Raw genomic sequence first — 18,823 nt, 5'->3', positions numbered from 1 at the left:
AACAGACTTCAAAGATAAAAAGGTTTCTACTTTGTCAAGTGTAATTATCTAGGACTTACTTGACACGTGGAAATTACCATCGAGAACTGTTTTTAGGAACAAAGAAACTTCTATGAAACATATCTCTCTAGTTGATCTCAAGTATGTTTATATAATAGTATTTTAAAGCAAGTATAGGTGCTCCAATGTATTTATTTTCAATGTAATATTGTCTTCTACATTGCATCACAGAATCATATAAACTTAATTACACTTACTATAGTTTTAATAAATCTCTACAGAGTTGGTTCACTGAAGATAACAGAGAGAATTTAAAATGGTATATTAAATTACGATGATTCGTGTTTGACAAAATAACTTGAACTGGCATGCAAGAAGAAATGAAAAGAGCCAAATATCAAGGAGAAGGAAATGCAAACATTATAGATAAGCAAAGTAATTCCAAAATGTGATTGATACTAAAAGAAACAACTCTTGATAAAATCAGTCACGTTCATATTACTTTTCCATTGTGATTACTGTTACTGATTTTTGTTCCACGTATTAGATTTCATACCTTTCCTTTCACTTTCCTTGTGACTTCAGGCAACATTCCTAACACTTTTTAAGCCACTTTACAAACTAAAGTTGCAGAAAGTAACACACAGTGTTTATCACAAGTGCATCACAGTTCGCAAATATGCTGGAATCTGTCCATTTCATAAAAATGTAAAATAATTTCACATACATACAATCCAGCTCCCTGTAAAACTAGCACCAGAATAAATACTTACAGACTTCTGACTCTACATCCTAGCAGTGTCTCTTAGGCAAGTTCTGAAAAATCTTCTAATAAGTGAGGCTACGAAGTATGCCAGAATTCAAGCAATTCAGTTTTTTCATACAGACAGTGCTTAAAAATGATCACTTACATGGTATATATTAAAATCAAAGCTACTTACCCTTTTTCTCAAATTGTAGGTCAAAATGAGATTTCTGGAAAAGGAGTGTGAAAAGGCTGTGTAGAACTCCAGCACTTTCTGCAAGGCATCTCTCTTAATCACATGAAGATCACAGTAAGTCAAAGCCCTCACGTTAGCACAGGACTGGGCGAGGGTAGACTCCTTCCAGAAGACATCACCAAAAACATCTCCTTTGCCTAGAGAAAAGCAGCAGCATTGCTTTCAATAACAGCACTAATTCCACTGAAAATATAAAAGAACATACACCTCGTTTATGAAGCCAAGGTTCTTGTATTTCATGCAGTCAGAAAAAAAATTCTGCCCAGAAAAGAAAAAAAAAACCCACAAAAAAAATCCAACTGAATCTCTGAAATATTCCATTGATAACCTGTTCCACTATCTTTTTGTTAATTACAACAGCCCAGCAAAATTTCATAAGAACAAGCCACAATCAAAGAGTGATTGGTCACACAATCATGTGACGTGCCCCCTTTAAGTATAGTAAAGGTTTTTCTCTAAAAATCAAGAGCAGCAGCTCATTCTTGGTTTATGTTCTCTTCTGATCCCTATCAAAGAGATTAATTAAGAGGAAATTCTGCTTCTCTCTTCTTTTAACTGACATGCAAAGGATTTGTTTCTTACATCTCTGTTGCTGAGTTTTCTTAATCTGGCTCACAATTACCCACTCTTGTGTCAATAAAATCATCTTGTATAACACATCAGTGTAATTACAGGCTGTGACGAAACACTACTACACACCAGTATTAAAGAAAGTCTGATCTAGTGAAGTAGATCATCACGAGAAAAGTCTGTCTTTCCAACAGTACAAACGAGCAGATCTCACTGCTCTGGTGGCTCTAAGGCTTTGCAGCTGCTAAGAATCTCAACAAAATCCTTCAGTCGTTGTGCATGTGCGTCTCCAAGTAATACAGTGGAGGTTTAAGGTAATGATGTAGGCCAAAACCAGAAGAGTACAGGTTAGTTATCACCAAAATAATACTGGCAAGGCAAGTATATTTAGCTTTTGCACATCGTAAGGAAGAAAACATGGCCATTTCCTTACAACCTTCCCATGTGCCATCTCTACGAGCTTGGAGCAGCCAGTGAATCCCTGCTGAGGAATACTGCAACAAAGGCATTGCCACACAAGGCAAGGATACCAAAATCTGCCTGAGGAGCAGCCCCCAGTCAGGATTTCACTACTTATAACCCAGTTCAGGCTGGGCACAAAAGAGTGTTTAGGAGAAAGATACAAGCTCCTTTACAGAGCAATAGTTGGGGCTTTTTTTATGTTTTCCACCATATAATGCTAACAATATAAGAATATTCAGTTCCTACTTTGATAATGAAAAACTACGCTGTTCTTCTTTTGAATGGTATTTTCCTCTTAAACCGCTGCTGTGTTATATCACCACTGCACATCACTTTTAAGACAAACAACAAAGAAATACATTCACAATGTCTATCAAGTTCTGGTAGGGCAGGACCAGATGGACCCTTGTCTTATAAGTAATACTTTGCCCATAGCAATTCTTAAAGCCAAAGCATCAAAATCTATATTAGTTTATTGACTTCACCTGAGACATTTTAGATTTCATTCCTTAAATAAATAGTCATGTATGAAAGCCTACATGAAAGTCAAGAGAACTATCATGAGTAAAGAGGTCAGGAAAACTTCTAAATTAAAGCCAGAACTCCTGTCTCAGCCCTTGACCTGTACTTCCACCATTGCATAATGTCTTCCATCAGATGATAAGCATTTTCTCTTTGAGGAGAAGCTATCAGCCTGATGGTGAGCTAGGCTGTAGCGCAATAAGCTGTGCTTCACACCACTGTGCTCCCAGTCTTCCAGAAAAGCCCTATGCAGTCCACCTGCCAGGGACCAGTTTAGTCCCTGAACACCTTGGAGGCACATAGACTCTATTTCATAGAATCATAGAATGGTTAGGGTTGGAAGGGACCTTCAAAGGTCATCTAGTCCAACCCCCCTGCAAGGAGCACGGACATTCCCTACTAGATCAGGTTGCTCAGAGCCTCATCCAGCCTGGCCTTGAACATTTCCAGGGATGGGGCTTCCACCACCTCTCTGGGCAACCTGTGCCAGTTTTCTACAACTCACATCGTAAAAAATTTTTTCTTAATTTCCAACCTGAATCTAGCCCCCTCTATTTTAAAACCATTACCCCTCATCCTATTGCAACAGGCCCTACTGAACAGCCTCTCCCCATCTTTCTTGTAGGCCCCCTTGAGGTACTGGAAGACCGCTATCAGGTCTCCCTGGAGCCTCCTCTTGTCCAGGCTGAACAGCCCCACCTCTCTCAGCCTGTCCTCATAAGAGGTGCTCCAGCCCTTTTATCATCTTTGTGGCCCTCCTCTGGACCTTCTCCAACTGGTCCATGTCCTTCTTGTGTTTCCTTTTTAAATGTATGTATACACACTGAAACCACACGTTCCATAAGCACATTTTTCCCCCAGAAAGTAAGGCAAAGGCACCATAATGATACCTTTCTTCCATCTCTAGTCTCTTTACATAGGACAGCGCCAACATCCAGAAATACGACAAAGGCTGCATATCCGTAATCACGGTGGTAGGCCAATAGCCCAGTGCAGTAAGTAACTTTTCATTTTAATGACAATGACTTTTCACATTTTCAATTATTTAAACATACGCTTTTTCAGTAGATACATTAAAAATGGCCTAAGAAAAAAGCTTCCATGCACTTAAAATTGATCATCATCTACAAGGCTTTTAGACAGACAAACACACAATATATTCAAAACTCAAGTGAAACAATTTTTATGCACCATAAAAACTGATATGCTTCACTGGGTAAAAATGGATTGTTTGCCTTTGGAATAAAGATGCTTTTACTTGCAATCTTCCAGGCAATTAGCTAAACAACTGTTTTAATTAACGCTCTGGAATCTATCAACTATAGAAATGTGCCATCACTGATGAGCAACAGTTAGAGCTGCTAATCCAAGCATAATGGAAAGGAATTCTAGCTCATTTCTAAGCCTATTTCTTAACGTCCCCAGACAAGTTTCCCTACCTTAAAATGACAATAATTATTTTACTGCCCCACAGTAACATGAAGAATAATTAGCACAATGCAAGTACAAACAGCATGGTGCTGCTTTGCCTATGAAATAACAAACACTAAAAGTTAGTTATGTCTTACTCTTAAAAATTCAATTCTGCTTTTCACATAACACAGAAAGACACAACCGTGTCCTTCACCTGTGGCAGCAACTCCAGTTTCTCCTTGCTATTTGTAATTCCCAAAAAACTCCCCCTCCTGCAGTTTCCTGCCACCCCAGGGAGCCACTTCCCACTGATGGCAAGAGCGGCTCACAAAGGAGCCAAACCCAACAGATAAAAGCAACACATGAATCACAAACTGAGTCAGATCCCAGAAGCCTCAGTTTTTAAGAAACAAACCAGGCTAAAACAAGAAGTTGTACTGTTTTCTATCATTAACAATTTCCTTGAAGTTAATCCAGTTAACAGGCAGTGATACAGTTGAAAATCAATCCTACATCACAGTTCGATTTCCAAAGCAAGGCACAAGCTGCTTTGTTTCTGTCAAGCATATTTTCTAAATGATGCATGTCGAAAGCATCAACCTAGATTGTCAGATTCTAAAAAAACCTTGTGTTTGACATTCATAGAAAAATGGGGGAAACAGGAGGAGTAGGAAGTCTTTATAGTAAGCAGGAATTAAATTTCCACCCAGGAATATCTGCACTGGATTAGAACAAGTGTCCTCTTATACACAATAAGGAACAGCATACCTCTCCCCTTGTTTCTATGTTCTCCATAAAGTAAGATCAATCACTCAGGAAAAGGGAAGAAAAAACCCGAGGGTAGATTAAGTGGGTGTTTTCTGAAAAACATCCATAATTGGAAAGCAAGAAGAGTAAGGTGAGACTCCCAAGTGTGTCAGAAGGCGGCTGGCAAAGTCTACTGGCTGCATTAGGGAACCTGAGTCAAAAGCCTCTTTTTACATTTAACTCCAGGCTTTCTATACTTCACCTCACCTCTGAAAAAAAAATATTAAAAAGCTAGAGAAAATGCAGATGGCTGTTTGTTTGTCAGTACTTTGCATTTCTCATTCCCAGCTTGCTGAATTCCAGGCATTTGCCAGGAACACCGCCTGTCAATCAACACTTAAAGAGGATGATCTAAGCTTTCAACCATCAATCATTCCTATTCCCTGCTGGATTTGTGGGCTGAGGACCTTTTCCACCGCCAGCTCAGTATGTGCTAAAAAGCCAAACAGTTTTCTGCCCTTTATGTTTGTTTGTTTGCTTTAATTATCCTAAGAAGTCCCCAAACCCTGACATATTTAAACTCCAAATAATTATTTTATAAAACTAGCACCTTCTGTTTCCATATTATTCTTTCCCAATCTTTTCTCCATATCAAATCTGCTGTTCCTCTTAAAAGTGAAAAGATTATTTCTCTGTTACCACTGCAAATTCGAACCGAGTCAGGCAAAAGGTCAAGCCACATCCACTCTGTCTCCTGAAAGCAGGACAAGTAATGAAGACCTGATTATTGCAACTCAGCCAAGTGTTTTACTGATTCTATTTGAGAAAAGGACCACGCTCACACAGTACAGCTGTATTACCTTGATGGGCCTACCAAAACAACTCCTAGTTTTTTCACTCCTACTAACAGGAAGTATGGAAGAGCTCTCAGACAGAAGATATTCCATCCTACTCTGAAAAAAGTATGACTCTGTAGAATATTTTGACTGATAACTTAGTTCACTTTTGGGTTCTGGGTGTCTGCGAGTTGTGGTGCAGTTTTGGTGTGATAGCAGCTGGGTGAGAAGATGAAGCCATGGATTCACGTGCTGAAAGTCAGTATGGACTTTGATGTGATTCACAGGAATCCATGGATTTTTCAGTACATCAGACAAAATATTCATGTTAGAATAATCTTCAAATCAACAGTAACAGCTATTACAGCAGCCAACACCAGAATCTAGCCAAGGTCCCTTCATCTGCATGCCTGAACTACAGGAGAATTGTGATCTGACATAGTCTCAGCAGACCCAAAGGTAAGCAAGAATGACCAAACACTGCTTGATGGTACCTCAGCAGCAATGCAGCACTAACATATCTTGGAAACCAGGTGTTCGCAAATACTGTTATCTGTGATGCTGATCCACAGCGGCTGCCGCACCTGCACGACTGCTTTCCCAGCACAACTCCCTGAAGTACCCACGCTTTCCCAGCAGTGCCCTCCATTTGGCACCGAGGTAGAGTATTTAGTATCTGTCCCACAGAGGAATTGCACAACTTGACAGCCACTGAACAGCCTGCAGTTTGGCCCTCCAACACAGTAGAGCTGGCAGGAGACGATGCATGGAAACTATCTGCTGCTTTGGATTTTCTTGAGATTTCTCAAGTACAGAGACATGTAATGAGAAGTGAATGACCAACTGCACTGCAGAGAACATACTATTTCTCATTAACCAGAGGTTTTAACCACTCTTTTCTCTAATAAGGCCTTAAGGAAAAAAAAAAAAAGCCAGAGTATCAGCGCCACAGAAGCCAAAGCAAGTGTTACAGTGACAATAAACTGAAGTAGCACTTTCAGTGATTTGCCTGATGCACAAATAGAAACACAGGGTATCTGCTCATGTTTTAACACACAGCTTGGCAACATTTTGCAGACAGTTTACTATACAACTGCATCAATTTTCTCTGTTGAAGCACATTACTGTACAGACAAAACAAAAACACTTATTTTAGAGCACAGGATGAGTAGCAACAACATCAATTAGTTACAGCTAAGATTTCTATTATTATTATAATTAACATGTTTATTTGTCTCTTTGAATAGAGTATGGATTATATTTCACTACTTGACTTACTGTGATGAGAAGAAGAGTTTTAAAACGTCAACCGGGCCCTATCAGGCTCATTCACAAAAAGCTAGGAGGCTTCACCAGAATCTGAATTATTTATCCTTATTTGCTTTTTAATGGTTACTACAAAAAAATGTTATAAATATGTACAAACTCAGAAGATATGGAAGTTGCCAGCTCAAATAAGTAAAGTCACAAATGTATTTGAATTTATTTGCATTGGTTAAGTAATAGGAAAAACACAGCTCAATCTGTGTTGCCATTGCATGGACAGTGCTAGTTCTCTGATCAAAAAACCTATACGAGAGGTTCAAATTGCAATATCCTCAGTTATTCTCCGACAACTGCGAAGAAGGCTTTAGCCCCAAATTCAATTTTTTTTTTATTTCAGACAAAAGGATTCACAAGAGTTTAAAATAGTAGATTTTACCTTCTGAAAGATATAAAGTAAATATTTTGAAAACCTCAAAAAGTTCATACCTATAGTATACTTCATTTTATTTAATATTTCCAGCAACAACTTGAGGACAAATTTAACAATGTTTCACAAACATACCTCTGAAAAAAAGTTCTAAATTGAAACTTGGAAAAAACAAAGAAAAATAAGTGTTCTGTGAAGATGTCTTTTTTGGATTTTTTTTTTTTCACTGAAAAGCCAGATTTAAAAAAAAATTCTTCTTCCTCCAAAACTCTGAGACAGAAACAAAACCCCACCCAAAACAAAAATGAAAATTAATTCAGTGGTTTTCCTGCCAGAAATTAGGGCCTTTATAGAAATCCAGTTGCAATTTCTTTGTTAAACTAAAATTTCTGCATCACATCTGTTTCTCCAGTACCCTGCACAGCCTTAGACCATCTATAGATAGCAGCGGAGAGGGGCTTTGGTGATTCCTGCTTCTACTGCTTTACCAGAAATTAGACATGGAACAAAGTAATGTCTGGCTGAAGTCTCAGAATAGGCAACTCCTGGTGTCAACCCACACCACATTTCTAGATGTCTGGAGTACAGAAATAAGGAATACTCTCTGTCCAAAAAAACACCATTTGAAAATAAAGTTGTATTTCCCAATAAAAGTGTTAGTGCTGCTCTTACATTCACTGTCAAATTAAAATTTTGTATTAATGTAGACCTCTTTAAGCCAACATATTTTTGAAAGTTTAGCCTGATCTCCACTTCTTATTCTTTTAAAAATCATTCCTTCAGTTGATGTTCACTGAATCACTTCATAAAAACATGCAACTTGTCCAATCTGCCTATGTTAACCAGAAAAAAAAAAAGCTTTAAACTATAAATAGAAAAAACACAATAGAACTACTGAAGATAAAGCTGGATTTTAATTTCAGTAATTCCTTTTTCAAAGCACCACTGGTCACATTACAGTCTTAGTCAACATCACAAACAACGTGGTGACGTTTGATACTATGTTTGAAAATAATAAGAAAAGTCTAATGCCATCCATAATCCTGCAACCACTTCTTAAGCCTAAGAGCACAGCAGCCTGGCATTTTTAACACAGGGAGCTGCACCTAAATTTAAAACTCAGGTGAAAAATGAGGTAGAGAAGTAAGAGACTTTCTCAAAGACTTGGCATTAAATAACAAAAAGCCCCACAACACACTATTAAATTCTGAAAATGGAGTTGTACACGATGTACTTTAGTTTAGGGAAACCTGAGTTAGCTCAGGTACTGGAGACAGTCTAAATACAGCAGCCTGGGCTCAGTGCAGTTAACTTATCCAACATCTTCAAGCCTGCTGAAAAGTAATCTTCACACAATTGTATGGAAGATGCAATGATTTTCCACTGAGAAAGTCTAAGACAGACAATACTTTTGCATTGCTATTTTCCCTCCTTTAAAATAAACCATCCCTGTGGTGCAGTTGCCCTTGCAGTTTGCACTGTCCTATCTGGATGCAAATCCATTCTACCAAAATCTGAATCAAGCCTCTTGTGTTTACATCTGAATGAAATGCTTATGGCTAAATGAGTAAGCTAAAACAATTGTAAAGAAAAGAAACAATTACTCTTATAACGTTCCTTAAGATTGCAATTAGATCAAATTAAATCAGCAGGAAATTCTCCACACAAAGCAAATGGAGCATTTAATATCCTGCTGAAACAAAACATGGCGCATCAAGCTCTCTTACAACATAATGTTAAAGCCCCAGTCTCCAATGTTGTCAATGCTATAGCTTTGTAAATAACAACAAAAGATCTGTATTTCAGGAACATATGATTTTCACTTCCTCAGCTAACATGTAATCTTAAAAGTAAATATACGTGCATCCTTTGCACACTTCTCTCTCACCTCCGAAAAATAAGAAGTGATACATACCACTTCACACCTGATAGCAAAGAAGGCAGCCAGGCCTAGACTATAAATTTCCATCCTTTAACATTCTGTTACTTCGCACTTTCATACTTACATAACATGTGCATTCCGTTACTTCCCTGCAGCTTTGATAGCAGCAAAAGGAATGGCAGCAGCAAACTATCCTTGTGGACAGCAGTCGTTTTCCTTGCTCACAATAAGTTGGCGCCTTGACTTCCCTTCCTAGGTCATTCACTTCATCTGCCCTTCGTGGAGTCAAAAGTTGAATTCGATGATTCTCGTGGATCCCTTCCAACTCAGGATGTTCTATGATTAACATACTCTTTGCTAAACCAAAAGTCAATTTAGAAGTTTTTTTGTTTTGAAAGTCTTCAGCTCAAATAAGGATAGCAAGAATACAATAAATGCAGAACAGGTGGGATGCAATACTTGGCATAAACTGCTTTACTCTTGGGGGTTTTGTTTTTTTCTTTTTAACTAAACCTTCTACTAAATGTTATTTTTCTCATCCACTGCTCAGCTCTGAAGACCACAGTGGTTTTCAAGGTTTTGGTTTTTTAATTGCTAAATAAAGGCTAAAAGGCTCCCAGTCTCTCATCAAATCTGTAAGACTAACCTTCAGTCTTACCATCCATACACACAGGGTCCCCTTGCAGGAATCATCAAGACCACTTCAGCAACTCTGAACAATTCACATGAGTGAAGACCTGCTGCCCAGTCAGGCCCTCTGGGAGTCATTAATTGACAAATTTTGCAGCAGTCTGAAAATTTAAGGACAAGACACTGCTTTCCCCACTGCTATCCCCAAAAAAACTGTCACCCCAATTTCAAGGGTCTTCTCCTTCCTCTCTCTAGCCTTTTACTCAAACATTTTCCTAAATTTCAAAGATTATCCCAGTTTAAAGCAGAAAGGGTTGGAACTAACCTGGGTCCAGAACCACTTGCTTTCTTCAGATTTCCTAGAGAAGAGGGATTTTCTGTTCAATCATGAAGTACGATTATGTCAATTGTATCTAACTTAGAATTGATTGTTTTCTATTTCCAGTAAGATAAAAAATAGTTTTCTCAGTCATTCACGTGTCTGTACACACACATTAACAAAATATAAATCCTTTTTTAACAAGGCCTCCTATCCAGTCCAGTGTATTTCCAGAAAATACTTAGAAAAAGTTAATTTTGCTACTATGCCACTATTTTCTGAATTTTCATTAAATTATCTATGCATACATGCAATTGGAGACATAACACAAGAAATAGCACCTCCTCTAGCAATGGTGAGGACAGATTAAAAATGTCCAGACTAAAAGGCTGGAGGACCAGGGAAGTACCCTGCTAGCCCCAGCAATGGCATATCACTTGCTCAGCTGGACTTCCAACATTAGGTTCTTGATGATAATAGAAACAGAATAGTTTGGGTTGGAAAGGACCTTTAAAATAAATCTCATCCAACACCCCTGCAATGATCACTGACATCTCCAGCCAGATCAGGTTGCTCAGAGCCCTGTCCAACCTGGCCTTGAATGTTTTCCAGGATGGGGCATTTATTATCTCTCTTGACAACCTGTTCCAGTGCTTTACCATCCTCATCGTAAAAAAAAATTGTTCCTTATATCTAGTCTAAATCTACCTTCTTTTAGTTTAAAACCATTACCCTTTCTCCTATCACAAGAGGCCCTGCTGAAGAGTTTCTCCCTGTCTTTCCTGTAGGCCCCCTTTAGGTACTGGAAGACCACGACAAAGTCTCCCCAGAGCCTCCTCTTCTCCAGGTTGAACAGCCCCAACTCTCTCAGCCTGTCCTCATAGGAGAGGTGCTCCAGCCCTCTGATCATCTTCATGGCCCTCCTCTGGACCCTCTCCAACTGGTCCATGTCCTTCTTATGTTTGGGGCTCCAGAGCTGGACACAGTATTCCAGGTGGGGTCTCACGAGAGCAGAGGGGCAGAATCACCTCCCTCAACCTGCTGGCCACGATCCTCTTGATGCAGCCCAGGATGTGGTTGGCTTTCTGGGCCGCAAGCACACATTGTCAGTTGATGTCCAGCTTTTCAACCACTAGTATACCCAAGTCTTTTTCAGCAGGGTTGCTCTCAATCCCTTAAATCCCCCACTCTGTATTGATACTGGAGGTTGCCCTAACCCAGAGGCAGGACCTTGCACTTGGCCTTCTTGAACCTCATAAGCTTTGTACGGACCCACCTCCCAAGCTTGTCAAGGTCCCTCTGGATGGCATCCCATCCCTCAGGTGTGTCAACCACTCAAGCCTGGTGTCACCTGCAAGTGCACTTGATTCCACTGTCTATGTCATTGATGAAGATGTTAACCCATACTGGCCCACTACAGACCCCTGCAGGACATCACTTGTCACAGTTCTCCATCAGCCACTGAGCCATTGACTACTATCCTCTGGATGTGATCATCCAACCAATTCCTCATCCACCAAACAGTCCATCCATCAAATCTATATTAAGAGAGAAGGATGTTGTGGGGGACCATGTCAAAGGCCTTACAGAAGCCCAGATAGATAAGATCCATAGCTCTTCCCTTGTCCACTGATGTAGTGACTCCATCATAGAAGGCCACCAGCTTGGTCAGGCAGGACTTGCCCTTGTTGAAACCATACTGGCTGTCTCAAATCACCTCCCTTGTCCTCCATGTGGCTCAGTACAGCTTCTAGGAGGATCTGTTCCATGATCTTCCCAGGAACAGAGGTGGGGGCTGATAGCCTGGTAGTTTCCAGGGTCCTCCTTTCTATCCGTTTTAAAAATAGGTGCAGTGTTTCCCTTTTTTCAGACACCAGGGTCTTCGCTTGACTGCTGTGACTCCAAATATCATGGAGAGGGGCTTGGCATCCGCATCAGCCAGTTCCCTCAGGACTCTGGGATGCATCTCATCAAGTCCCATACACTTACGTATGTTCAGGTTCCTCAGGTGGTCACGAACCTGATCTTCTCTTACAGTGGGAGGGACTTTGCTCCCCCAGTACCTATCTTGCGTCCACTTGAGAGGTGTGCTACTCTTCCAGTGGATGTTGGAGTGGCTGAAGTCCCCCAGCAAGATGAGAGCCTGCAAGCGTGATGCCTCCTATAGCTGGAGTAAGAAAGCTTCATCAACAGGCTCCCCTTCACTGGGCAGCCTGTAGTAGACACCAGCCACAAGGTTCCCTTGGTTGTCTCAGTCTCTGATTCTTATCCATAAGCTTTCAGCCTGCTCGTGGCTATTCTTTAGAGACAGCTCTTCACACTCTATCAATTTCTTCATGTAAAGGGCAATGCCTCTGCCTCTCCTTCCTCACCTCTCCCTTCTGAACAGCCTGCAACCACCAATAGCCGCACTCCAGTCATGGGATTCATCTCAGCAGTCTCAGTAATGGCAACTAGGTTGTAGCTCTCCAGCAGCACGGTGGCTTCCAGCTCCTCCTGTTGTTGCCCATGCCATTGGTATAGAGGCGCTTCAGCTGGGCTGTCAAGCTGCGTCACCTTCTTAGAGGAACACTCCTTAATTCCTTTGAGGTATTTCATTGCTGTTTTCCTGTTGGGTCCTATTGCCTCAGGAGCCCCTGGCTCATCCCCATAAGACTTCAAGTGTGCTGTAGTGTAGCTAGCACAGACCAGAGCAACAGGCTGATGACCTTGGCTAGCACCCCACCCCTCTAACCCTGGTGTGCAACCCCACAGCTTGTCACAGGCAAGCCTGCTATTATCCTCCTTCCCCATCAAGTTTAGTTTAAAGCTCTTCCAATGAGTCCCACTAGCTTGTGAGCAAAGACCCTCTTCCCTTTTTGAGAAAGGTGAATCCCATCCTATTACTGATGTTAGAATCATAGAATCATAGAATGGTTAGGGTTGGAAGAGACCTTCAAAGGTCATCTAGTCCAACCCCCTTGCAAGGAGCAGGGACATCCCCAACTAGATCAGGTTGCTCAGAGCCTCATCCAGCCTGGCCTTGAACGTTTCCAGGGATGGGGCTTCCACCACCTCTCTGGGCAACCTGTGCCAGTGTTCTATAACTCGCATTGTAAAAAATTTTTTCCTAATTTCCCACCTAAATCTACCCCCCAACTATTTTAAAACCATTACTCCTTGTCTTATTGCAACAGGCCCTACTAAACAGCCTCTCCCCATCTTTCTTGTAGGCCCCCTTGAGGTACTGGAAGACCTTGAGGTACTGGAAGATGTTCCAAACAATATTGATTATTGCAGTTCCAAACAATCTACATTCTCACACTGCACTAAGGAAACATGCACCTTCATGGTGTACAAAAATATTAAAAGTGCACTGAAAGACAGTTTAGATCTTCAAGCTTCCCTAAATTAAGAAACAACAACTGGCTATGCAGGCTTATTTCACAATTCTACTACAACCTCTTTTCCCCTGCATATTTCAAAGAAAGTTGCACCCAGACCTGATGGTCCCTGCCTGGAACACATTTATCAGCTCAGGAGCAATCTTTTAAGAATGCATTCATTAAGCTAAAATGCAGCCACAGTCTCTCCTGAGCATGCATAAATTTTAACTTTTCAAAGACCTGCAATAAGGTCAGGTTTTCAGATGGCCAGCAGCTCAGCCTGAAAGGTCTGCTCCAAAGCAGAGAAACTAGAGCTGTCAAATGAAGCGCACGTAAATGGTTGATTGCTTTTTACAGTGACAAACCAACCCACTTTGTCTAACCACATTTGGATAAATGGGTAAGTTCTTAAGCAAGAGCAGTTCAAAGAGATATGTCAGTCTCAGATGGATAAAGCAGCATCAGCCCAAATGGGAAGGCTTAGAAAAGTTAAAAGCAAAGCCAAGTCGAAAACAGTCTACTAATGGAAGTCCTGCACGACCTGTGCTTTGCTCAGCTCTCTTCAGGGCAGGGACTATGTGATTTGTCTCTATCTTCTGATAGTGCTGAGTGTACGTCAGTGCTTCACCCTACATGATAACAACAGTGTAAATGAAAGAACAGTGAACTACAGAAAACGGAATTGTATTTCATCCAAACATCTTCCTACTAGCTAATCTTCACTTCTACATAATCCCACTCGTATACTTACACATTAACATAGAAAACCACAGCAATACAGTGGCTTTTCTTTTTCTTCCTTTTCTGATCCATTTGCATTAGAATTAATCACAAATAAATAAATCATCTGGCTTAAAAGGTAATTTTCTACCTTTTTTGTTTTGTTGTTTCTTTGACAAATCAAATCCAATGTTTGTATTGCAGGAACATCAGTAATTTCTTTATTTCAGCAGAAATTTTGGGCAGAATTCAATAACACATCTTTCATCCCAACAAATCAAACTTCATACAAAATGTATGAGTTTCTTTACAATCTTACTGCAAACATTGCAATTTTTTTGGTAAATTTACTGATTTTTGCATTTGTCTCTAAGTCAAATTAACGAGGAAGACAATCTTAGGGGACACAAAAAATGTCACACTGCTGGCCTGTCTGCAATTTCTTCCAACTCAGTACTTTTATTAATCCAAGTCAATCAAAGTATAAGAATGTAAGCCTGAACTTAGAATACACCTGTCTTTTGGGTATTACACAGAATTGACCTGGAAGGATATTATGCAAGTGCACAAAATACACTCCAAATTCCAGGGCTACACAATAGACTTTTATATGCCAGTCTGCAAGGCTAAATGATTTCAGAACTTGAAAATGTTTCATAGGAATTGGATCCTTTATGGATTAAGTGTAGTTTTCCTTTGGTTTATGTAATGCTGTACAGCAGTCACATAGACCAATTTAGAGATGCAATTTATTTTTCTGTTGTAAGGGAGATACATTGCAAATTGCAAAGGTTGCTTTATTAAGTGACAGCTAAAGCTGAGCAAATAATTCATGCGCTTATTTTTTCTTTTAATTTCAACAATGTCTGAGAGAAGATTATGGTCTCTCCAACATACCTGTAAACTGAAATTACCCTACAGAATTCCTCACATGGTTTGCTGTTACATGCCTGGTGTTCACAGCTATGCTTAGTTGTGATTGGTAAACAAAACTTATGGCATAGGCTGTTCTGGCTGAATAATCAGCAACAATCACATTTCTTGTACAATGTAGATGTTTGGGTTTTCTTCCTTGTAGTGGCTCATTTTATTTGGTGTACTTTTATGAAGAACTTGACAAGTTTAGCTGAACATGAAATTAAAAAAAAAAAAATCATTGCTATTCTACAGATAAGAAAACAGAGAGTACAAAAAAGTTAGGGAGGAAATCCTGACCCATCTCCTGCAGCATCCTTTGTAACATAGTGGTTACATTATGCAATGCTGAAGAAGAAGAAAAAAAATCTAACTGATTTAGAATAGTGAAAAACTTAGTTAACTACATCATTTTTTATCAGAATAGAGAAACCTTCAAGAGAAGGCTTCACATCCTGAGGGAGGAAGGTACATACACATGTGGAAGGAAAGGGATTCCTAAATCCAGAAACTGAAAAAAAAAAATTGATACACATTTATCTAAATGAAATCTCACAGAATCACAAACAATTCCAACTTCATTTTACTTTCCTCTCTGATTCAATATTCACACCAGAAAATGACAGAGCTCATCAACTTTAGCATGAGCCAGAGAACTGACTCCAAATTTCAGAAAAAATAAGTGTGGAAGGAAGAGTTACCGTCCCAGGAAAACAACAATAACAAAATATTTCTATTCATTCATATACCAAGGGGTCAGCCTCATTTATCTGTAGCTATCACTCTGCAGCAGTAGAAATCAGCAGTTCAGGTTTCCTTAACACTGATTTCTCAAGGAAACTAGAACAAATGTTTTCTAAAGTAAGTATTACAATAAAACATGGAAGTTACTGGTAAAGATGAGGAGAAAACTTGTATCTTTAAAGGACATTTTAAAAATCCTATTTCAATGCTTTTTACCTATACTAATTAAATAGAGCAGCAAGATGTTTTGAGTTTTTCTTCTTGTGATGGACACAGCAGGTGGCATTATGGGATAAAAGATGACATAAACTGAGAAGCTTTAGTCTGTTCCACATTTGCCATGTTAATTCATGAGAGTTCAACATGGCAAAAGTTCTTGATGCGCAACTTAGAAAAGCAGAAGTTTCTAGTAGCATACAGCACTGAACAGCACAGGTGATTCCACAACAAAAGAGAACCAGTTATCCCCCTACTTTTCACCTTTTTAGCTTCTGGTGTGGCACAAAATATTATGAACTTGATTCCCCTGGACACTAAATTTACCCCATGCCACATATGTAATCTTGTTCAGAAGTAGAGAAAAACTGAACTCAGCATATTTATTTGGCCTCTCATTTTCCAGCAGACATTCCTCTTAGGAGAGCTGAGTATATGTGTTCAGAAAGAATAAGATTACCAAGCTGTTTGTTTCTCTTTTTCCAGATTGCTATGAGTGACAGGTACTCAACTAAGCCTCCATGAGAATTTACATTATCACAAGAGGGTCTGACAGAATCAAATGATACATATCGCCTCCTCAGTGCTCCAGCCACCCAATGATTCATCTACAGCTATTGGATTATCACACTCTTTTGTCCTTAGCTTTGCCTCAGAACGTTGTTCACACCACTATCACCTTTTTTTTAATGCCTCCAATCTAAAGCTGTCATTCCAAGTTAACACAAATTGGTTCTAAATTTTTTTACTTTTAAAAAGATAAATATTATTTCAACATGAGATCTTAAATAAAGCTAATGAACATTTTCAGCAAAAGTGGATTATTATTAAGGGGTAGGAAGGAGGCATGGAAGCCAGGCACTTTAAAACTAAGTTTTCTGAAGTTCACAATGGAATTTCTAACAACAAGAGATGTGATGAGATAGGGAGAATCCCAAGAATGACCAGGATCTCAATGCTCAAGTACATCTTCCATTGACCAGAAGAAATAGGGTTGATTAAATCTGGAAATGAAATGATTGTCCTTCCTATTTACTGTGTGGAACAGGAAGGACAAGTCAATGACTCTATGCAATGCTCCTGCATGACATTAAGCAAGTTTTTTTTTCCTCTCTCTCGGCTCTCTTGATTTTTCCAGGCAATAAACATCTAACGCCATAGAGCTGACAAGTTCATTAAAATATACCTCACTAGGCTGTGGCAAACCTAACTTGACTGAAGCTTTTTAAAGAATGAGTTAAGTGCTTGAGTAGAAGAGGCTACAAAAATGCTCTATGCATCTGTATTTGTCCACAACACATTATCAGCTGTGAAACTCACCCAATATAGCAACAACTTCATCATCCTGGATTACTTCCAAAGACCCCGAAACCACAAAGCAAAGGCTGTCAACGCTCTCGCCAGCGTGGTAGATCAGGTCTCCTGGGGCACAGTGCACTGTCTGAAATTCCATGGCAAGCGCTCGAAGGCACCCATCGCTCGCCAGCCTGAAGGCTGGGTGCTCCTTGAAAACTTTGCGGTTCAGATGGACACAGATATCTGCTCTCATGTCCTTAGGGCATATCTGCAAAACCTGAGAAGGAAATTAGGCAGTCAATTCCTGCGCATGGCTTATATGTGCCACACAATTACCCCTAGTTCACTACATAGGGTTTAAGAACTGCTTTCCTCCTTCATATAAAATTTCTAAGCTCAGTCCATACATTTATTTTTGTATTATTTATACACGAGGCACAATACCTGAAAGAAAACAATGTTTTCATCTCAGCAACATGCTCTGCTGGATATTGAATCAGGATAAGGCCTCAGGTTTTTCAGACAATAAAATTAAGAATACATCAGTACAGAAAGTGCTGGAGAAAAGCTTCCTGAAGGATTGTTTCTAGTGGGTAGGTCACTTTTCCTATGCAGATCCCCTCCATGAGAAGCCTACACAAATTATATGCTCCAAGTGAGAGAAATATTGTATAGAGAAGAAATATAATCTCATATCCATTCAGTTAAAAAGTTATTAAAAGTTTCATTAACTCATAATATTGGGATTTGCAGGTATTCAAAATTCATCCCGTACTGTCAGTAACAGACTTTTTCTTTACACAAGAAAGGACTTTAATGTGTGACACTGTCTTGGGTAACTTTTGATCTTCCAAATGCAATGTTCCTCACAGCAATTCATGATGTGTGCTCCTAAGGGTACACAAACTGACACTTAGCACAGCAGGTACCAGTCAGGGCCATTTCTGAAGGTTTTCAATACAATACAGACAGATGAGTGGAAAGAATACAGAATTACTACTGCATGTACAGATTAAAAGTTCCTGGCAAAAACACTGGAAATACATAACATGAACGGGTTTTTGGGATGACAAAATCCTTGGAGGAGAGTCTGTGATGAAGTACATCTCAGGATTTTTATTTGAGAAAAACACCGAGTAGTATAAATCTGCTTCATTTTTTTTTTTTATCAGTAATAGCTATTCCATACAATTAAGGAGCACTCTGGGTGAGCTTCAGAGTTACTGCCACACATTTTCCTGGATGGAAAGAGATGGCTGCCTTGAATGCAAACACTCCTGGAAAACATAACGGTAACCCAGGAAGCACTCAGGCTATGCCTACACCTCACAGTGGGGCTCTGTGCAAGATCTGAGCACGGAGAACCAAGCTCTTAACTCTGTGCACGGCACTTGTTCCAGATATCACACCTGCCACTCCGAAGACAAATTACTCCACCATCACTATCATCTTTGGCCCAGCTCCAAGCACACCTGCTATTACAGATGTTACT

The 18,823-nt window shown here is 39.7% G+C and overlaps 1 protein-coding gene across 1 annotated transcript in view; it reads right to left on the bottom strand.

The window, feature by feature from the left end:
- Positions 1-18,823, bottom strand: part of KCNH1 (potassium voltage-gated channel subfamily H member 1) — a 189,468-nt gene that overhangs the window by 72,900 nt on the left and 97,745 nt on the right. The window contains exons 9-10 of the mRNA XM_086744148.1: positions 17,356-17,608; positions 942-1,138 (exon numbers count right to left, since the gene is read on the bottom strand). Coding sequence (XP_086600274.1) covers positions 942-1,138; positions 17,356-17,608 — 450 coding nt within the window. The remainder of the gene's footprint in view (positions 1-941; positions 1,139-17,355; positions 17,609-18,823) is intronic.

Source organism: Chlamydotis macqueenii, chromosome 3 (genome assembly GCF_036417535.1).
Source record: "Chlamydotis macqueenii isolate bChlMac1 chromosome 3, bChlMac1.mat, whole genome shotgun sequence".
Lineage (NCBI taxonomy): Eukaryota > Metazoa > Chordata > Aves > Otidiformes > Otididae > Chlamydotis > Chlamydotis macqueenii.
Note: the sequence above shows the minus strand (reverse complement) of the source record. Positions and strands in the feature narration are given on the sequence as shown.